Genomic DNA, 23,284 nt, shown 5'->3' on the forward strand with positions numbered 1-23,284 from the left:
GTTCTTCCAGTCTACACCGATAGTATTTTATTGGGAATGCTCAACAGATAAGAATATGGTGTCACCATCTGGCATGCCTGGTGAAATATACCTAGCCTCGTTTTTTGAGTCCCTTATTACAAATTACGCTGAAACGCATTATGGTACACGATTCGTGTACCAATGATAAAATGTTTATTTTGTCTTAAATATTGGATATCAGAAGCCCACCTTTTCCCAGTAAGATCACACCATCAATGTTGATTTAAATAGATAAATAATTCGTGTTTTCAATGTCGAAGATTTTGGATGATATTGATTGAGATAGAGACTGGCTACTTTAAAGTCAATCGAATGATAACTAACATGTTTTTTTGTCTGGCAGCTATACGGTAACATGTTTTGTTGTCTGGCAGCTATCTTTAATAAAAGGGGGTGAGGGGTTGGGGGTGGATGACCGAATGGTTAGCGCCTGTGTGTTCTATCACAGAGTCTGCCATTGACTATTGAGTCAAATGACTTCAACTCAAGTTGATGTATGTAGCCTACGTCCCACGGTACCTAATTCTATTCTAAGGCTGAAAGCAAGGTAAGGTGCAGGTCGCCTTCTGTGGTTTTCAAGGTCATAATTCTCTTCCTCCTGCATTTTTAATCTTTGATAAATTTTATATTTTGAAGCTGACAAATCTCAACCTGTCTCAGGAGGAACAATTGAACTATTCATAGATTTTACTTCTATTTATAACTCTCGCTAGTCAAAAATAAACTCAACTTCCGCCACCATAGTCTTGATTTCATTGTCCAGATTTCTGCACTGACTATAAACCTATTTCAAGATGACTGGATAACCAAGTCTGTGTCGTTGCGAATGTAAACAATATGGCGGTATAAACATAAAATTTGCAGGTGCTTTTAGAGGTTTTGAATAACTGTATGACTGTGACGATAGACAAACATTATAATTACTAAAGTTTATACCATGGCGCTGATAAAATCAGACAAAAAGATGGTACAATATTCCTGGGATGTAAAGTCAACCAGAAAGCCACGAATGAAGTGTAAGAAAGACAATGAGACATTCCAATGAATGTCATTTCCAACATTAATAATTTAATTAATCCGTCTAATCCTTCAGAAGTTCAGATCGAGCCAGGGAGTTAAAAGGCAACTGACTGTCAATGTCAGCTAGACCGAACACAATACAAAGTTAAAGGCTTACAGTACAATTATATCATTTGAAATGAAATGAAACGGGGTTTAATGTCCTACACTGACGTAGGCTACTGTTCTGCTCCGACTGGGCTAATAAAGACGGGCATACGCCATACTCTTGTATCAAATTCCAAATGCCAAGGGATCTTTTACGTGCATGCCAATGTACACACAGGACAGCTGTCCTTGTCAGGCCCTCCGTCTACGTCGGAAAATCCCAATGAACTTTCTCGGCCAATGCAGGGATGAAACATGCGACCTCCATGATAGTGAGCCAGCATCTTATCCACTTGGCCACCGTGGCTGCTATATCATTTGATAAAAATAGGACACGCCTACTGCCATGATGAATTTGTTTTTGATATCTGGTAACGGCAATAGCCTATACGGTTCTTTCACACAAGTTCCATCCATCTAAATATATCACACCATTTAGCTGATAATTATTTAAGGGATTTTTTTATCCTTCCAAACTACAATATTTTACAAAAGGGTATTTTTTGTCCACATCTGTGACATAGGCTATAATGCTAACTAATTGTAAGTCAGCGATACTATCCCTACTAGTTTAACGCTTAACCACTTTGCATTGATATTGAGTAGTATAATCAATTTTGTATATTTTATATAATTAGAGTAGACACAGAACAGAAGTGGGATCATTTCGGAACTAACATGGTTCAATTTTATTTTAATACTACAGTTGTGCGTCGGGGTCTTTAGCAGTGGGAGAAAACTGAAGAACCCGTTGAAAACCCACAAGTTTGGACAGGCGACCCTATTCCTTGTCATGTACAAGCGTGGAATCAAAACCATGCTACTCAACTCAATGACAGACCTTGTGATTTAAAGAGCTTGCCTTAGCCCATTTGGCCACCCAACCCCCTAATTCGCGTAGAAAATGACCTGTGAGAAGTAACAATATAAAGCACTGTTGTGTTCTACTACACAGCTGCTGATCATAATAAAACCAAATTTACAAAATTCTAACTTGAATATATATTGTTGTCATCCCTGTCTTCTGGCCCATCCACAAACGTGATATAGACAATGTTTTTTATCTGATTTTAATGACAATTTGAATGTTACATTATATCCACTATCTGGGAATTTTAACGCAATTAGTCAATTATTTGTGGAGATATTTCCCTTAATTAGCCAAGATAATTAGTTTGTGATGCAAGTTTGTTTTTATCATATAATTTTATACAAGTTGATATGTGCATGAGATATTGCAAGTGTTTGAATTTGAACTAGATTTGTGGATGAATTGTGGAGTGATTGCTCATAGCTTAGCCAAAATATATCCAAACCAGCGGTTGTCAGGCAAGATACACCCACATTTTGCAAGAGATGAAAGGGGAACAAGGAAAAAAAAAACAAAACGATTTTTCGTACAATCAGGGGCCATAATCCAGAAAGTTATGGTCTGAAATGAGTGGATATCAAAAGGGACTGAGATATTTGGGATATAAAGATATATTTTAAATTTCATCCAAATCAGATAAAAATTGTGACTTCTAGAGGATCCACAACCTTGGTATTTAAGAAATTCGAACTCAACCTTCATTGATGTGTAACAGTGATATATTTAAAAGTTTTTAAAATTGACTACAAATTGTGACTTCTAGTGTGTCCACAAGCTAAAAATGTGATTTTTCGAACAATCAGGTGCCATAATCCAGGAAGTTACGTTTGGATATGCGTCATTATCGAAAGGAACCAAAATCTTTGTGATATAAACATAAATTTAAAGTTTCATTAAATCGGTTCAAAATTGTGGCCTCTATAGGGTCCACAACCTTGATATTTGCATTATTTGCATACGAGGATCGGCCATTTTGTCTAGCAGTTTTGGTCCGATTTTCACAAAATTTGAACTCAACGGTGATATATTCAAATCGGATAAAAATTATGACCTCTAGAGGAACCACAAGCTAAAAACATGATTTTTCGTAAAATCAAGGTCCATAAATCAGGAAGTTAAAATCCAACAAGCACCAAGATCTTTGTGATATAAACATAAATTTAAAGTTTCATCAAAAAACAGATTCAAATTGTGACTTCTAGAGTGTCCACAGCCTTGATATACCATATTTTTACACTATTTGTGTAAGAGCGGTGGCCATTTTGTCCGGCAGTTTTGGTTCGATTGTCACGAAATTCGAACTTGCCTACCTTTATGGTGTAATGGTCATATTATAGAATGTTTTTTTAAATCGGATAAAAATTGTGGCCTGTAGAGGGTCCACAGGCCAAAAACGCAATTTTTTGTACAATCAGGGGCCATAATTCAATTCAGGAAGTTACGATCCAATATGCATGAATATCGAAAGGAACCGAGATCTTTTAAGTTTTATCCAAATCGGATCAAAATTGTGACCTCTAGAGTGTCCACAAGCTAAAAACATGATTTTTTGTACAATCAGGGGCCATAATCCATGTAGTTACGGTGCGATACATTCCAATATCGAAACGACTGGAGATCTTTGGAATATAAACCTATATTTAGAGTTTCGTCAAAATCAGATTAAAATTATGACCTGTGTAGTGTCCACAAACAAATTGTGGACGACGTCAGGGGCGATGACAATATACGTCCACATGAAAATGTGAGCGTATAAAAAGCATTTGAACATGATATTTATTCAGTGCATTCTACTTATATATTTAAACAGTTGCTTTTACTGTAAAAATTCAACATCCCAAACTAGTCCTTGTTTGACTGCTGTCTTCCGTAGGTGCATCTGTCATGGCATATATCAATATTGTTTTTCATTTTGGGATTTTGTTTTGTGACCTATTTTGTCTTGCAAGTTAAATTGAGTCTGATTTAAAGTAGCTAAGTCTCTAACTCAATATCATCCAAAATCTTCAACATTGAAAACACAATTTATTTGTCAAATTAAATCAACATTGATGTTGTGATCTTACCGGAATAAGATGGGCTTTTGATATCCAATATTTAAGACAAAATACACATTTTACCATTGGTGTACCATAATGCGCTTCAGCCCCAGTTGTAAAAAGAGACTCGAGGGACGAGGCTAGACACATTGCACCAAATCGAACGGCATATGTAGACTGAAATAACCAGACGCTAGAAATTTGCACTCGATTGAGACTGCTGGCTTACTTCGCCGAACATAACTGATTTGAAATTGGAGTAAAAACGGAAACCATTGAATGTAAATCAGTTTATATACATTCATATTACAGTATTATATGCGTTGCGACCCACTTTTGTCAATTTCTGGGTCCCAAATGTTAGTGATTTAGCTCCTTTAAGGAATACAGAATTGCATCGATGCTCCATGCAGAAATGAGTAATAATTTCATTTTTTCTTTAGTGCCAAGCATAACAGATAGACCAGCTATAGACTATGATAAATTAAGATTGTTGTGTGAAACTGAGAAACTGAGAGATAAGTAAGTGAATTATCTTTTTAGTCAGGATCATTTTATAGGGATTCAGTCATACTATGCAATGTTTGTGTTTGTGTGAAATGCATTTGTGACTAATTTTAATTCTCAACTTTTTGTACCTTTGTAATCACTAGTATACTGTGAATCAAGTCCTAAATGGCGTCAATTTAAAAAATAAAGTATGGAGTAGTTATTTCCATAAATCCGTACTATCATTATACTAAATACCTCTCAAAACAATAATATAACCAACAGTGATTAACTAATGCCAGACTAATCAATGATGTTCATATAACAAAGATATAATTATCTGATAATAAGTGTCTTACTCCTTTGTTTCTTTGCGAGTGCAGTAGGTTATGGCTGTATTTATGTCGAGCCTCTTCAGATTGTATTAATTGTTTTATAATGCATTGCTTTCATGATTCATACAGGGTGACCCCCCAAAAAAACCCAGAACCCATTAAATTTTTATTAAATCCTACAAAGGTCCAGCTTCTGCAGAGACTATTTGGAGCATATTTTGGAAAGAACACGACTTTATGCAAACTGACCAAGATAACTGTCAAAACTTTAAGGAATGATCATACACAGACTGAAGTTTAAATCCAGCAAATTTGAAATTTGCTGGACCTTTGTAGGATTTAATAAAAATTTTATGGGTTCTGTTTTTTGGGGGGTCACCTTGTATGATCAAAAAGGCAATACCACCCTTTTTTTTCTGATTAAGTTAAATCAGGCATGATAAAATTGCAAGTTGATATTTATGAGTTTTGAATTGGTTTTCATGAAGTTATTCATTTCATAGGCAAATTACATTGCTCTAATTAGGCCAATGTTATTTTCCATATGTTATATGAAAAAAATTGTGACTGTCATGAACCAAAATATTTAACCACTTATTAGAAAATACAAAGTAAATTATATTTGTTTCCTTGAACAAAATATCTTTAGAGAAAAAGACAGGTATTTCATGAATTATGAAATAAGGTATTATAATTATATGAATTGTATTTAACTCTATTTGTAGACAACAATTGGAATTATTAGTCTAGCTTGAGCAAACCTTACACATTTTATTTAATTTCTTGTTGTTTTAGCTTGTTACTACCTACAAGTTATTTAATTCTTGTGAGTTTCTTATGCAATTTGAATCTACAGTGTTATTTTTTTCTGATTGATAGAATTATCATCCTTTTAGCTAAAATAGGGGGTCAAACTGTTGTGTGTTGTTTTAATGAAGATTTAATATGTCTTAGGAAAGCTTATTTGAATTAAAGACCCTTGAATAAAAGGCTTAAATTGAAGTGTATCATCATTGTAGTCCACAAATATATACTCTTCCAAAAAAGTAGGGGATATCCAGAAACAATACAAAACTGCGGAAATGCACTATTGTTTTTATTAGAGGTAACCAATGTATGTTAATAACAGGCCAATTGCCTACACATGAACATAAACAGGTCATATGGGCGGCTTATTTGACGGCCCCATTTCACTCGCAAAGATATACACTGTGAAAAGTGAAAATGGACATTTTTGATTTTTGTCTTAATAATGAGTAATTGCTCCACCAATCCTCAGACATTCAGCAATTAGTCGTGGCATGCACCTAATCAACCGTCCAATCTCGATTTGGGGCAATCTGACCCACTCCTCTTGCAGTGCCACGGCCAATTCTTGCAGTGTTGTCGGTGGACGTTGACGTCGACAAACACGTCTCCCGATCAAATAAAACATAACACAATAAAGTAAAGATACGCTTAACAGTAAATCTTATGCAAGAACCGATAGGAAAGCAAACATGAATAGGATAAACCAGCAAGCGGCAGTTTTCATCAACCATTCCTTGAAGTGTCAAATTTGACAATGAACCCCTCTCACGTGTATGGCACTATTGCGTGTCGCACATGCAGCTCAGTGGTTCTGTTCGGGCGATAAGTTCTTCATCGGTGAACATACTCTCAAAGCATGTCAAGTGTCCATGACTATTTATCATATCACAACCTGCATTTGCATTTCAATATCCCCTACTTTTTTTGAAGAGTATATTTTAAAGATACACTCAAAGCCATTAAAGTTGATTTACTGCAACAACTTTTAACAAATGTACATAACAATTGACAAAATCGAGATAACAAGCATCTGTGCATAATTTCATGAAAGAATTCACTACAAATGCACAAAACCAAAACGTCAGAGAACCATGAAACAAAGCAGGGGTTTTGAGTGTATATGTAATTATTATAATTTTCTTAATGAAGATAATATATCTTAGGAAACCTTATTTGAATTAAAGACCATTGAATTAAAGGCTTGAGCCTTAAAGTGTATCATCATTGTAGTTCACAAATATATTTTAAAGATATATGTAATTATTATAATTTTCTAATTCAAACAGAAATGATGAACAATCCCAGGAAGATTTCCACAACATGTTTATGGAAAACTACCAGAAGCTTTTTGTTCAGCCGCCTAAGAGACATGGAATACCCAATCATTCAGCAAAGAGAGGGTGAGCTTGGCTATAAAATTCGAAACTACAAAGAATTTTTTTTGTCAATAATTTCTTAAATATCTGTAGATACAACCATATATTGCTATCAATTTTAAACTTAGTTTTTTGGTTGCAGAAATCCAAAGAATTCATCATTGAGTGTCAGTCAAAAAGCTACTGGTAAGTACCAAGTACAATATAAGAGTTGTCTCCCTTGACACACTATTTTGAGATTATTTTCAAATAATTGTTATGTAATGATAAGCAGTTTTATCACATGATGAATAAAACAGTATTCTTCGAATAAGCATTATTTGACTTGATTGTCTTAATTCCAATATATGAATACCTGAGGTAAGTAGAATTATTTTAAGACATTTGCACAAAGGTCTTCTGGAGTTACCTCCCTTGGTACACTTTATTTTTTTGCTAAAATTAGCTGTAAATGTCAGGAATATGGAATGAAGCTAGTGCTAAAAAGCTCATTCCTAATCCTTCAGATTATCATCTCCTTTAAATCACTTATGTTTATCATCATAAAATGACATTTTATATTTTCAGAATGGTAATAAAATTCAGATTACCGGTACTATGATATACATACTAAATGACTACCTCAGTTATTATTATTATAACAAAATATTTATAGTGCACCCTTTCATATAACATGTTCAGGGGCACTTTACAAAGTGACAATGTAATCATAAATAAACAACAAGATTATGGACATGTTAACGATTGTATACAGCACCAGTTTAAAGCCTGATTAAATAAATGTGTTTTTTCAAAGAAAATAGAGTTGTACAACATCTTAAACTAAATGGTAGATTATTTCATAAAACAGGTGCTTGATAACTAAAAGAGCATTGAACATAAGTTTTTTTTTAAAAGAATACAGAGATGTACAACATCTTAAACTAAATGGTAGAACAGTTTTGGGCTTTAAAAGTAGTTTATCTGATGTACGTAATGTTCGGCCAGGTGTATAAAGTTCTAAAAGATCTATGAGGTAAACAGGAGTTAAATTATTTAAACATTTAAAAGTAAGTAATAAAATCTTAAAATCAATTCAATATTTAACAGGTAACCATGGTAAATTATATAAAACAGGAGTTATGTTGTCGCATGTTAAAGTAACAAGTCTAGCTGCAGTATTCTGTACTTTTTGTAATTTATCAATAAGCTTTAAATTAAAGGTAAACTAACTAAAAGTGAATTAAAGTTATCTAATTGAGAAGTGACCAGAGAATTAACAAGTGACTTAGTGGCCTCTACAGTTTCAAATTTATGTATTTTACCTATATTTCTGATATTAAAATAGCACAATTTACAAATATTTTTTACTTGAGCTCCCATAAGCATAAAACTATCAAAGATTGCGCCAATTTTCTGAGCAAAATAAGATGAAAATATATACTGTAGGGGATATTGAAAAGCAAATACCTATGCAGGTCGTGATATGATAAATAGTCATGGACACTTGACATGCTTTGAGAGTATGTTCACAGATGAAGAACTTATCGCCCCAACAGAACCACTGAGCTGCACAAGCGACACGCAATAGCGCCATACACATGGGAGGGGTCCATTGTCAAATTTGACACTTCATTGAAGAGTAGATGAAAACTGCCGCGTGCTGGTTTATCTATCCATGTTTGCTTTCCTATCGGTTCTTACATAAGATTTACTGTTTAGCATATCTTTGTTTTAGTGTATTACGTTTAATTTCATCGGGAGGCGTGTTCGTCAATGTCAACGTCAACCGACAACACTGCATGAATTGGCCGTGGCACTGCAAGAGGAGGGGGTCAGATTGCCTCAAATCATGATTGGACGCTTCATTAGAAACATGCCACGACTAATTGCTGAATGTCTGAGGATTGGTAGAGCAATTACTCATTATTAAGACAAAAATCAAAAACGTCCATTTTCACTTTTGATGGTGTATCTCTTTGCGAGTGAAATGGGGCCGTCAGATAAGCCGCCAATATGAACTGTTTATATTCATGTGTAGGAAATTGGCCTGTTATTAAAAAACACTGGTTACCTCTCATAAAAACAGCAGTGCATTTTCGCAGTTTTGTATTGTTTCTGAATATCCCCCACTTTTTTTAAGAGTATTTAACAATTACCAATTACAACAGGGGGGTTTTCATGTACAAATTTACTTAAAGATACATTATGTAAGATTTAGATAAAGAACTAGCCATTCTTGCTATAATAGTTCGAAAGTAGATGATGTAAAATGAATAATTTGAAAATTTCATTCAAATTACTCTATTGCAAGCGAAGATATTAGCCTTTGAAGGTTTGATTGAAGCTAAGTCTCGGTCCTCCATATTTGATTAAATCAAAGTATCGCTGAACCATTCTAATCTATTTAATATCGTAGAAATCTGATGCCATCGAGAGTTGATTAAGGCCTGGATCAGTTAATTAATGTCTAATTAATACTTTAGAAAACATTTCAGGCCTAAAGAAAGACCTGCAATAGGCAGATTTAGCTCTTGCATAATGCATGTTTAATTGATGCCTTGAGCCTAATAACAAATATTCAGTTTTATCATCATTCAATTGTAGAAAGTTCTTTGACATCTGTTTTCTAATTTCACTAATACAGTTCTCAAGTTGCAATTTTGATAAATTGAAAGAAGATGGACAATTAGGTGTAAATGAAATATATAATTGAGTATCATCGTCATATAAATGAAAGCTGAGACCATATTTTCTGACAATATCACCTAATAGTGACGTATAAAGGGTAAATAAAATTGGACCAAGAACAGAACCTTGAGGAACCCCAGATGACAAACAGATTCAGACTACGATTTACAATTAACTAAAATACACAATTTTCTACCCACAAGATAGCTTTCTAAAAGATTTAATGCAGAGCCACAAATACTGAATTTAAAATGAAGTCTATGTAAAAGAATAGAAGGATCTACCGTGTCAAAAGCAGCAGATAAATCTAATTAAATTAAAAATGTTCATTTCTATTATCAATTTCCATTAATTATGAAATTGTTTATAAGCACTTTGAAATGGTTCATACAAACAGTTATCATCCAGATGCGCCTTTATCTGAGAAGCAATACATTTCTCCAATATTTTAAAAATAAAACTTAAGTTAGAGACAGGTAATTTTTAAAAACATTAGGATCCAGTGTAGACTTTTTAATTAAAAGGGTAACATAAGCTTGTTTGTAAATGTTGGGAATAGTAAAGGATGATATACAAGAATTAATAATATTGGTAAAGATAGGTTGCCGGGCAACGAAACATACGCCCACAGCGGCTAAATCGTCCGAGCAGTCGACAAGGGGGCCTTTACAAGACAGTTCCATACAGATCAGATTATAATTTTTGCCGTTCGAGGGTTCACATGGTTCTACACATTGAAACAAGGGTCTCAAATCTGGAAGTAATCTACAGAAATTGTTGAAATTTGACAGGCTGATGCATATAAATTTCATACATATTGGATGATAACTTTCATCAATCGAGCAAAAACAAGGGCAATAACTCTATAAGTAATAAACGGAAATTGCTGAAATTCAATAGGATTCTTCTCTTTACTAATTTAAATGACGCATGTAAATTTCATACAGATCGGCTGATAACTTTTGATGTTAGAGCATTCACAAAGGGCCATAACTCTAGACGTAATAAACAGAAATTGCTGAAATTCAATAAGCTTCTTCGTTTCACCAATTTAGATAATGCATATAATTTCAGAAAGATCAGATGTTAACTTTTGGCGTTAGAGCGTTTACAAGGTTAAACAAAGTGAAACAAGGGCCATAACTCTAGAATTAATAAACGTAAATTGCTGAAATTCAATAGGCTTCTTCGTTTCTCTAATTTAAATATTGCATATGAAATTCACAAAGATCGAATGTTAACTTTTGGCATTAGAGCGTTCACAAGGTTCAACAAAGTGAAACAAGGGCCATAACTCTAGACGGAAATCATTGAAATTAAATAGGCTTCTTCGTTTCACTAATTTAAATAATGCATATAAATTTCAGAAAGATAGGATAACTTTTTGGGGTTAGAGCGTTCACAAGGTTAAACAAAGTGAAACAAGGGCCATAACTCTAGAAGTAATAAACGGAAATTGCTGAAATTCAATAGGCTTCTTCGTTTCCTTAATTTAAATATTGCATATAAATTTCAAAAAAATCGGATGTTAACTTTTGGCATTAGAGCGTTCACAAGGTTCAACAAAGTGAAACAAGGGCCATAACTCTAGACGTTATAAACGGAAATTATTGAAATTACATAGGCTTCTTCATTTCACTAATGTAAACAACATATATCAATTTTAAAACAATTGGATGATAACTTTTGGCATTAGAGCGTTCACAAGAAATTGTGGACGATGGACCCACTGATGGGGGCGACGGCAATATACGTCCACAATTGTATGTGGGCGTATAAAAACTGGAATAACTTTGTCTAAACAGTCCTTAAGAACAGTATTCGGAACAGGATCTAATGAACAAGATTTGGGAGCAGACGATTTAATTAGCTTTAAAACAAAAGATTCACTAACCAAGTTAATATTTTCTAAATAAACAGAATTTTCTAACTTAACAAAATCATGAGCGTTAAAGTCAATAGTTATATTTCAATCTGTTTAACAATTTGTGTTCAGATTTCCCCCCACCCCGCAAACAATTTGCTAAAAAAACCATACAATATATTCAATTAAATGGATGTACAAATGATTGATATCATGCTATTCAAAGTTCAATTATTTTTTAACAATAGCCTACCAATTATGTCATTATATAAAGTATAAAGGATAGGCATGTTCTTAAATTGGTTAACATAATGAAAACGCCTTCTAAGGAGAATGTGATGCGACGTTTAGTTTCTAATTGAAGTAAAGAAAATCCAAGAGGTTGGGCATGTACAAATTTGGCATTGAAACCACACCACTTGACTCAATGACCGACATGATAATCTAAAGCGAATGCGTTGGACCTTTCAACGCCCCCCCCCCCCTTTTTTGTATGACTAATAAGACGTAAACATATAAACAGTAGTTGGTGATTTGTTTGAAATTATACCAAAATTATGAGTAGGTATAAACTAGAAATATCACAGTTTCCATATAATATAATTGCAGGGCCAACAACCAACAGCGAGAAGAAATCTATTTTACCTGTGAAAGAAAAAGAATTTTCTCATGATATTAGAGATTATTTAGTACCATACCATAAAAGAAGATCAAGTGATCACCAAAAAGCTTTTCGAATAGAGAATGTAAAAATACTGAGAAAATTGTTACGAAAACTGTAAGTGGATATTCAAATTGATAATAAAACATGACATTTTGTTAAAATAATATTATCTTACACAGAATTCATATAACGAACGTCCATAATTGATTTTATTTTTAAGACCATTTGAGAGAATGTCTGCTGAAAACGACAAAATTTGTTCAGTATTGAAAAATATTCCATATTTTTCTGAAAACTTGACACCAAATGTTTTAAAAGAACTTTGTGTAGTTGCTCAACTAGAGGTTTGGAAGGACAGTGATTTTGCAGGTAAATAATTATATATATATTCTAGTAAATCAATTTCATTTATTTACTGATTTATTGTACAGATATATTTTTTTTTGTTCAGAAATTTCCAAAAAGTCTGTAATTTGAAATTTGATTATGATAGTGAGAAAAGAGATTTGAAATCAACTGAGAATAGGATGGACTATTATCCAATTAGCCTTTTCTATGTTCTACTTTTCAAATTCTGGTATGAAATATTTAAATTGGTTATCATATTATAAAAACGTTTTTCAGTATTTGGTAATACAGGTTTACATCTAATATTAAAAGGATCAGTTCAGACTGATTCTAATCCATATTTGATAACAGAGAGAGAAGAATCAACTTTAACATCTTTATCTTCCTCTACTGATGTGGAACAAAACAACGAACCTGATACCGTTAAGGTAAAATATTAAACAGTCACCAAATCAACAGCGTCTTCCCCAAAGTTATATTACAAGTTGTGGCTGATGTAATAATCAAACACTGGGTTTAGTTTCAATCCAGACTGATTAAAACACAGATGTACTTGTCATAATTCTTAGATCTGAATTCATGGATATTGAGGGCTAGTTCAGTTATGAAACCATGACATAAATGATATTGCTTATTTTATATTTCATGCCTTGTGGCACTAAAATGATTGTCCGTTTATATTTCATGCATGGGTCACAGCTGATCAATATCTTCTCATATAGTTCAATAAACCATGGGAAGACTTTTATCTACTAATGTGATATCTGTAAACTTTATGGCCTGAACAGTATTTTGATTAGACTGGTATCGATCATTATATCTAAAAAAAAATGCATTCCTTTCATAAATGTGTTGAACGAATCAGTTGCTTAAAATTTCTTGATGCCTTTCATAAATGTGTTGAACAAATCATTGCTTAAAATTTCTTAAAGTTTAGGTTTTTCGAATTTTTATTTCAGCTATCTGTTGGGCAGTGCTTTGGTACCCTAAAGAAACTTGAAGGAAAAGACCCCACCTGCAAGTAATTATCTTTTTAAAATAATTAGAAATCATATTTATTATTCTTGCTAAATATATGAGATAATTTCTCTAAACACATCAGTCTGATTAAAATATAAATCTAAATTTGTTGAATGTTTTATATTTTCAATGGCCTTCCCTCCATACAGTTGTGAGGACACGTCAAGGGTTACATAACCAAACTTTGACTGAATCATGTAGACTATCTATATTATACTTTCATTTTCTATTGTTCCTCAATGCTCTGAAGGTGTCAAATTAAACGAAATTTGGGGTTTAGGTGACCAAATGGTCTAACAGATACCTGTACACTTTATTGTGTCAATTCGTTCTGATAAAACATCTATTTGCATTGTGGATATATCGGAGAGTATCTATATTAAATAAAGGCTTGGATAAAATGTAACTTCTTTCTACTCTGCTGTTGTATCTAATTAACATATTTTTCAGAGAATTAAGTGTTGTAACTTTCGAAGCTAACTGTGAATTCCTGAAAATTTCCACATCCGATTATAAAAGAGTTATGGAGGTATTTTGAAATTGTTCAACTTAAGTAAAACTATAGTATAAACATAGGGTTTTATGACACTCGGTTATGAGAGCACAGCAATATAATGGAAATTAAAGTAGCTAAGTCTCTAACTGAATATCATCCAAAATCTTCAACATTGAAAACACGATTTATTTGTCAAATTAAATCAACGTTGATGTTGTGATCTTACCGGAAAAAGATGGGCTTTTGATATCCAATATTTAAGACAAAATAAACATTTTACCATTGGTACACGAATCGTGTACCATAATGCGCTTCAGCCCCAGTTGTATCAAGAGACTCAAGGGACGAGGCTAGACACATTGCACCAAATCAAACGGCTTATGTAGACTGGAATAACCAGACGCTAGAAATTTGCACTCGCTTGAGCCTGCTGTCTTATTTCACCGAACATAACTGATTTGAAATTGGAGTAAAAACGGAAACCATTGAATGTAAATCGGTTTATATACATTCATATTACAGTATTATATGCGTTGCGACCCACTTTTGTCAATTTCTAGGTCCCAAATGTTAGCGATTTAGCTCCTTTAAGACTGATGTTTTTTTAAATTTCATTATGTAAACACATTTTCTATCATTTGATTTATTACAATCCATGTAAACAGTATAACACAGATTTGTGCAAAATACATTGACATCTTGGTAGTTACTTTTTTAAAAATATGAACACACAATGTATGTACCATATTTTCGGGGGTCTGGGGTGTTATTGATCCCATACTGAACTTATTTATTTAAGTTTATCAAGATGTAATCTTATTTACAATCAACAGTCCAGTTAATACTGGCATTTATATTACTCACAAGATAATTTGTTCAATAACTGTATATTTTAACAGCAAATTAAACAGAAAGAACACACAGAAAAGTTAAACTTAATATTATCATGTAGTCAGTATAGTAACTGGCCTAGACAACCTTTATTAGAAGTGGCTAATCTTATAGAATGGATGAAATATACACCTAATACAGGTAATTCAAATTTTGTTTTTTATATTTTCATGTGGACGTGTATATTGTCGTTGCTCCTGTCCGTCTGTCCACAATCTACAGGTTACAATTGGCATGTATCGGACCGTAACTTCATGGATTATGGCCCCTGATTGTACGAAAAATTGCATTTTTAGCTTGTGGACCCTATAGAGGTCACTATTTTTATCTGATTTTGTTGAAATTTGAAATGTAAGTTTATAACCCAAAGATCTTGATAAAACTTGAAATGCATGTTTATAACCATCCTCGGTATCCCCAGTGTTTTCATTCCGTTCTACTCCACTATACCCTGGGTTAATCCATAGGGTTTCCACGATTTCAAATTATCTGCCCTAGCCTTGATTGTAGATAAGGTCTACGAACCAATCAAGAAACAGTTTACAAACCAGTCGTTTCACCTTCGACTTTATAAGGGTAATTAACCAAATTCATGTCCATTTACTGAATTATTTATGTAAATAATGTATATATTTCAAATTCATTTATAATTAATTGTATTATCAAAATATGTAGTATGTTTCGCTGATTTCAAATATATGTATAACATCTATATGTTTGACTTTTGTTATTATTATTACTATTCGTTCTTTATCTGAAATGTTTCATTCTGTTATGTTTATTATTATTGAACTTATACTTGGCAATTTGGTCCGGTCTTCATTAATTTCATATTATATAATTTGTTGTTAGTAAGTACGCATTTAGAATAATTTGAACTTCTCTCATTTAGGCTAACTCGTAAAATTGTCCGATGAGAGTTACTTACCTTTGCCAACTTCCTTTTCAATTAACGATGCATGGGATTGGTCGATAAAAATAGCACAAACATCAAGGGCGAATAATTTGAAAACGTGTCTCCCCCATAGATTAACCCAGGGGTTAGTGGAGTAGAACGGAATAAAACCACTGGGGATACCGAGGATGGTTTATAACCCAAAGATCTTGGTTCCTGTGGATATTTGCGCATATCGGATCGTAACTTCCTGAATTATGGCCCCTGATTGTACGAAAAATCCTGTTTTTAGCTTGTGGTCCCTCTAGAGTTCACAATTATTATCTGATTTACAAAAATGTTCAGATATATTTCCATTACACCGTAATGTCGGTTGAGTTTGAATTTCGTGAAAATCAAACGAAAACTACCAGACAAAATGGCCGCCCCTCTACGCAAATAGTGTAAACATCTGGTATATCAAGGTTGTGGACCCTCTAGAGGTCACAATTTTGATCCAATTTTAATGAAACTTGAAATGCATGTTTATAACCCAAAGATCTTGGTTCCTGTCGATATTCACACATATCTGATCGTACCTTCCTAAATTATGGCCCTTGATAGTTATGAAAAATGGGTTTTTGTTTAGCTTGTTCACTATATAATCATACTTGCAATAGCCTAATGGAGAAACCCAAGCATTCATCTTAAAATGTATGTAAACATTTATACAACTATTGAATTTTGGCCAAATAAATAACAGGTTAAAATTCTTTATATTTCAGTATTAGTAAGTGAAAGTTATAAGTCACCATTCATTGCATTTATAAAATGTGGTGATTGTCATGTTTTAAGACAAGTAGAAGTATTAGAAACATTGAAGAATGGTCAAAAGGTAAGTTATATGTTATCATGGAAATATATTTTACTCTGAGCCAATTCAAATTAGAATTATTGTAACTTATTTTACTACAACCCCAAAGCTCTTGTTCTTCTATTTTTTTGGGGACAAAGCTCTTCGCCAATTCAAGTACGATCAACATGAAACTTGGCATATTTTTTTCCTGTGACATCGATAGCTGGACTTTGATTTTTGATATGACGTCAAAATTCCAAGATGGCGGTAATAATGTCATGCTTGGTTCCTGGACCATAAAGTTCTATCATACTTGTTCTATCAAGTAACTGTAAATTGTTCATAATTACAGGAACATAAATCTAAACAGGTTGTTATTGGAAAACTAGGTGCTTCAAACTCGTTTGCTGAGCTAAGTGTTTTATTAAAAGAACCTATGTCCTGTTCTATAGTAACAGCTAGTGCTGTTGAATTGGGTATTATTAAACCAGAAAGAATACAAGGTAGGCACAGAAATTTTTGATAACATATTAATAAAGTTTTCCTCTAAAAAAAATCGTTTGGGGAATTTGATATGAAGAAATTTTCTTCCCAATTTATTTTTATACGCCCACATTTTCATGTGGACGTATTATGCCGTCGCCCCTGTCCGTCCGGACGTCCACAATTGTTTGTGGACTCTCTACAGGTCACAATTCTTATCCGATTTTGACGAAACTTGAAATATAGGTTTATCCCCAAAAGATCTCGGCTGCTTTCGATATTGGCATGTACCGGATCAAAACTTTATGGATTATGGCCCCTGATTGTACGAAAATCACGTTTTTATCTGATTTTGTTGAAATTTGAAATGTAAGTTTATAACCCAAAGATCTCAGTTCCTTTCGATATTCGCACATATCGGACCGTAACTTCTTGAATTATGGCCCCTGATTGTACGAAAAATCGCGTTTTTAGCTTTTGGACCCTAAATAAGTCATAATTTTTATCCGATTTAAAAAAACGTATTATTATATCACCGTTACACCCTAAGGACGGCTGAGTTCGAATTTCGTGAAAATCAGTTCAAAACTGACAGACAAAATGGCCGCCCTTTGTTCTCAAATAGCGTAAAAAATATGGTATATCAAGGTTGTGGACCCTATAGAGGTCACAATTTTTATCCAATTTTGTTGAAACTTAAAATGTGAGCTTATAACCCAAAGATCTCAGTTCCTTTCGATATTTGCGCATATCCAATTGTAAGTTCCTGAATTATGGCCCTTGATTGTAGGAAAAATCGCGTTTTTAGCTTGAGGACCCTATAGAGGTCATAATTTTTATCCGATTTAAAAAAAACGTTTAGTGTATCAACGTTACACCCTAAGGACGGCTGAGTTCGAATTTTTTGAAAATCAGCCCAAAACTGACAGGCAAAATGGCCGCCCCTCGTTCTCAAATAGCGTAAAAATATGGTATATCAAGGTTGTGGACCATATAGTATAGAGGTCACAATTTTTATCCGATTTTGTTGAAACTTGAAATGTAAGTTTATAACCCAAAGATCTCGATTCCTTTCGATATTTGCGCATATCGAATTGTAATTTCCTGAATTATGGCCCTTGATTGTAGGAAAAATCACTTTCTTTTTAGCTTGTTCTCTATTCATCTCTTGAAAATGTGGGTGTATCCTGCCTGGCAGCCGCTGGTTGTATCATATTATTGTTTATCTTGTGCTTGAGGAAACTTGTTGAAATTTTGCACTATTAAAGATACATTATGTAAGATTTAGATAAAGAGCTAGCCATTTTTGCTATAATACTAATAGTTCGAAAATAGATAACATTCAAATTAGTCTATTGCGAGCGAAGTTATTAGCCTTTGAAGTCTTGACAAGACGTGTGCAATAATTTCAACCACCGTACTGGCTGTTCGGAGCCAAGTCTTGCGTCTCCATTTTTAGCTTAAATCAAAATATGGTTGAACTGTTCTAATCTATTTAATATCGGAGAAAGTTAATTAATTTCTAATTAATAATTTAGAAAAAATTTCAGGCCTAAAGAAACACCTGCAATAGGCAAATTTAGCCCTTGCATAATGTATGTTTAAAGATGCTAGTGATTTTTATCCATAAAGTTGTGTTTGTATATGATTTCAATGTTTTCCTATCACAACATATATTTTTACTGTTGGTTTACATGGTATTTATTTTGTAAAAGTTCCACAATTTAAAAACATTGGTTGATTTAAATAGTATTTATTTCGTAATTGTTCTACAATTACAAGACATTAATAATACGATACAAACAAGTCCACAGGTTTACATGTATATTAAATTAGTTCTTTGTTCAAATAGATCTCTGTTAAACATACATTATGCAAGAGCTAAATCTGCCTATTGCAGGTCTTTCATTAGGCCTGAAATGTTATCTAAATTATTAATTAGACATTAATTAACTTATCCAGACAATAATCAACTCTTGAAGGCATCGCTAGCCTGCGATGTTTATTGGATGTTTATTTGCTGTTCAACTTCCATTCATAATTAAATCAAACAAGCGGCTGCCAGGCAGGATACGCCCACATTTTGCAAGAGATGGATAGAGAACAAGCTAAAAGCAAACAGGATTTTTTCTACAATCAGGGGCAATAATCCAGAAAGTTATGGTCTGAACTGTGCAAATATCAAAAGAGACTGAGATCTTTGGAACATAAAAATTGTGACCTCTAGAGAGTCCACAACCTTCGTATTGTATACTTTTACACAATTTGCATACAAAGAGCTGCCATTTTGTCGGGCAGTTTCATTTCGATTTTCCCGAAATTTGAATTCAACCTTCATTATGGTGGAATGGTGAATTATTTAAACGGTTTTTAAAATCGGAAAGAAAATTTGGGACCTCTAGAGAATCTGCAAGCTAAAAATGCAATTTTTCGAACAATCGGGAGCCGTAATCCAGGAAGTTACGTTCGGATATAAGCGATTATCAAAAGGAAAGGAACCAAGATCTTAGTGTGTAATGGTGATATATTCACATGTTTTTTTAAATCGGATAAAAATTGTGACCACTACATGGACGGTAAGCTAAAAACGTGATTTTTTTGTACATTCAAGGGCCATAATTCAGAAAGTTACGATCTGATACGCACGAATATCGAAAGGAACTAAGATCTTTGGGTTATAAACATGTATTTCAACTGTCATCAAAATCGGATTAAAATTGTGACCTCTAGAGGGTCCACAAGCTTGATATACCAGATGATATACACTATTTGTGTACGAGGGGCAGCCATTTTGTCCGGCAGCTTTGGCCTGATTTTCACAAAATTCGAACTCAATACACATACGGTGTAACAGTGATATATTCAAACGTTTTTTTAAATCGGATAATAATTGTGACCTCTAGAGGGACCACAAACTAAAAACATGATTTTTCATACAATCAGGGGCCATAATTCAGGAAGTTACTATCCGATATGCTCGAATATCGAAAGAAACCAAGAATAAGTTTATAACCGAAAGATCTCAGTTCCTTTCGATTTTTGCACTTATCGGACTGTAACTTCCTGAATTATGGCCCCTGATTGTATGTAAAATCACGTCTTTAGCTTGTGGACCCTATAGCGGTCATAATTTTTATCCAATTTAAAAAAAAACGTTTGAATATATCACCGTTACACCCTAAGGATGGTGGAGGTAGAATTTCGGAGAAATCGGACCAAACCTGACAGACAAAATGGCCGCCCCTCGTACTCAAATAGCATAAAAATATGGTATATCTATATAGTGGACCCTCTAGAGGTCACAATTCTCTTCGGATTTTGATGAAACTTGAAATGTAAGTTTATAACCCAAAGATTTTGGTTCCTTTCGATATTCGCGCATATTGGATAATAACTTCCTGAATTATCGCCCCTGATTGTACGAAAAATCGCGTTTTTAGCTTGAGTCCCTTTAGATGTCACAATTATTATCTGATTTAAAAGAAATGTTCAAATATATCACCGTTATACCGTAATTTTGGTTGAGTTTGAATTTCGTGAAAATCAGACCAAAACTGCCGGACAAAATGGCCGCCCTTCATACACAATTAGTGTAAACATCTGGTATATCGAAGTTGTGAACGCTCTAGAGGTCACAATTTTGATGAAACTTGAAATGCATGTTTATAACCCAAAGATATTGGTTCCTTTCGATATATATCACCGTTACACTGTAATTTTGATTGAGTTCAGATTTTAAAAAACGTTTAAATATATCACCATTCCACCATAATTAATGTTGAATTCGAATTTCGGGAAAATCGAAATGAAACTGCCCGACAAAATGTCTGCAAATTGTGTAAAAGTATGCAATACGAAGGTTGTGGACCCTCTAGAGGTCACAATTTTTATCCGATTTTGATAAAACTTAAAACATATCTGTATATTCCAAAGATCTCAGTCCCTTTTGATATTTGCGCATTTCAGACCATAATATCCCGTTTGTTTTTAGCTTGTTCTCTCTCCATCTCTTGCAAAATGTGGGCGTATCCTGCCTGGCAGCCGCTGGTTAAATCAAATTGTTACAATTGTATATCTGTGAAAGGTAGAGTACAGGATTAAAATTTAATACATCATATTTCAAGGATCTGACAATCTATAAGAGAAAAAATATGATAAAATCACAGTATAAAATGTGCTTAAATGTATGATTAATGTATGTAACTAACAACGATTCACTTTAACTGAAGTCAGTAGTGAGCACTAGAGAAACAGAAAAATGGAGTTTAACATCCACTTGACACAAACTAGATCATTTCGGGACTCATATGCGCATAGGGGTCTTTATAAAGCAGTAGGAGGAAACCGGAGGACTCGGTGAAAACCCACGAAGTTGGACAGACGACCCTGCTCAATGACAGACCTTATGATACACACGTTAACCAATTGGCCACCTAGCCCCACCCCCATAATACACATATTATGCTGTATTATTTTATTATATGTAATAATTAATAAACAAGTTATTCATATTTAGAAGTTTTTAAATAATCAGCTATGATATTAGCAATAATGAGCTACATGTACATATGAAAAAACTTTTTTTTTTAATAATTACTGTTATTTTTTATATTTTACAGAACTGGATGAAGTAACTGTACAATTATTTAAACAATCCAATACACATTTATTTGGTAATTTGACAAAGGTATGTGGATATAATTGTTGTATGATGAAATAGGTTTGCATATTTTAACAGACATAATGAAGTCTGCACCTCACTTATGTAAAATCTTGTTTTACAGTTAAAAAGAAACCTTTGCAATTTAAAGGAGCTAAACAACTTTGACTTAGGTTAAAATAATGTGTTAAATTGGGTTGGTATGTTGTGGTCTTTGATTACTAATGGGAAAAACTTTATTTGGTTAAATGTTCGCAAAAAGGATTGATCAGAAGATAGTTGGCTAAACATACATGTACTTTATGCAAGAGCTAAATCTGCCTATTGCAGGTCTCTCTTTAGGCCTGAAATGTTATCTAAATTATTAATTAGACATTTATTAACTTATCCAGACAATAATCAACCCTCGATGTCATCGCTAGCCTGCGATATTTACTGAATTAGAATCCGATCTGCTGCTCAACGCTCATTGATGAATAAATCAAAAAGTGGATAATCGAAACTATGTTTTTTATCGTACCGACTTTAGTAATGATGATCGAGGCTAGGCCCAAAATTCAATCGTTAAATTCTTGGTTCAGAGTGGATCAATTTGACGGAAATTTTCAGCAAACTCTATTTACATTATCTAGTTTTTAACTATTATAGTGAGAACTGCCAGCTCTTTATCTAATCTCTAATAATGTATCTTTAACTATATTTAGTTTATTTTTGGCTTAAACTGTTGAACACGCAATCACAATATTAGCTTCATCCAAACTGACATCTTACAAATCAACATAAAATGCAATTAAGTTGACATTTTTATTTTTGAACCACATCAAAGTGGGAGTGACATTGTATGCACATTGTAACCATAAGGTTGCTTTAAGTAATGAAAATGATTTGTTTACATATATAAATATATATAATATATGAATATTTCAGGATGATATACATGAAGAATATATGCAACAAGAATTAAAGAGAGAATGGAATGAGTTTAAACATCATGTAGTTGTCGATGTTATTAATACAAGAGGAATCAAACCAGGTTATGGAAAATGGGCCAAATGAAACCATAAAAAAAATTAGAAAAAAAATTATAGAATGTTTTTCCAATGTATATATTAAAATACATACAAATTTAATAAATTATAGAATGTTTTTCCAATGTATATATTAAAATACATACAAATTTAATAAATCTTTTTCTTTGGAAGTTATTAACGAAGATCTGGTAAACTCTATTCTCCCAGACATTACATTTACATATAAATGCATACATGTACATAATAAAATTATTTGAATGTGATTTAAAAATTGTATTTGTTTTAGTTGATAATATCAAGACTTTACACAAATTGACTA

At 33.2% G+C, this 23,284-nt stretch overlaps 2 protein-coding genes across 3 annotated transcripts in view; one reads left to right on the forward strand and one right to left on the reverse strand.

The window, feature by feature from the left end:
- Positions 1 to 701, reverse strand: part of LOC126814580 (cyclic nucleotide-gated cation channel beta-3) — a 163,414-nt gene extending 162,713 nt beyond the window's left edge. Inside the window, exon 1 of the mRNA XM_056099643.1 lies at positions 673 to 701. The gene's annotated coding sequence lies outside the window, so the exon portion shown is untranslated. The remainder of the gene's footprint in view (positions 1 to 672) is intronic.
- A 115-nt stretch (positions 702 to 816) lies between these two features.
- Positions 817 to 22,996, forward strand: LOC126814592 (cyclic nucleotide-binding domain-containing protein 1). 2 transcript variants are annotated; one of them, XM_050539846.2, is made up of 14 exons: positions 817 to 885; positions 4,542 to 4,620; positions 7,019 to 7,132; positions 7,251 to 7,294; positions 12,252 to 12,420; positions 12,527 to 12,675; positions 12,931 to 13,082; positions 13,614 to 13,675; positions 14,125 to 14,203; positions 15,070 to 15,202; positions 16,721 to 16,830; positions 17,144 to 17,294; positions 21,894 to 21,961; positions 22,862 to 22,996. In XM_050539846.2, the coding sequence occupies exons 3-14, from the start codon at positions 7,053 to 7,055 to the stop codon at positions 22,988 to 22,990; spliced, it is 1,326 nt and encodes a 441-aa protein (XP_050395803.1). In that variant the 5' UTR covers positions 817 to 885; positions 4,542 to 4,620; positions 7,019 to 7,052; the 3' UTR covers positions 22,991 to 22,996. The 2 variants fall into 2 exon arrangements, with proteins under 2 accessions (XP_050395803.1, XP_050395802.1); XM_050539845.2 differs by having other exon boundaries at positions 824 to 1,037.
- Positions 22,997 to 23,284: the final 288 nt, after the last annotated feature.

The sequence above is a fragment of the Patella vulgata genome, chromosome 3, assembly GCF_932274485.2.
Source record: "Patella vulgata chromosome 3, xgPatVulg1.2, whole genome shotgun sequence".
NCBI classification, from domain to species: Eukaryota; Metazoa; Mollusca; class Gastropoda; family Patellidae; genus Patella; species Patella vulgata.

What these genes read in the sequence shown, in the direction of transcription:
- LOC126814592 (XM_050539845.2), top strand. Translation starts at nt 959, where the DNA reads ATGGCGCTGATAAAATCAGACAAAAAGATGGTACAATATTCCTGGGAT. An exon ending in TGTCAGTCAAAAAGCTACTG is followed by an intron (nt 7,295 to 12,251) that starts GTAAGTACCAAG and finishes ATATAATTGCAG; the next exon opens with GGCCAACAACCAACAGCGAG. An exon ending in ATTATAAAAGAGTTATGGAG is followed by an intron (nt 14,204 to 15,069) that starts GTATTTTGAAAT and finishes ATATTTTAACAG; the next exon opens with CAAATTAAACAGAAAGAACA.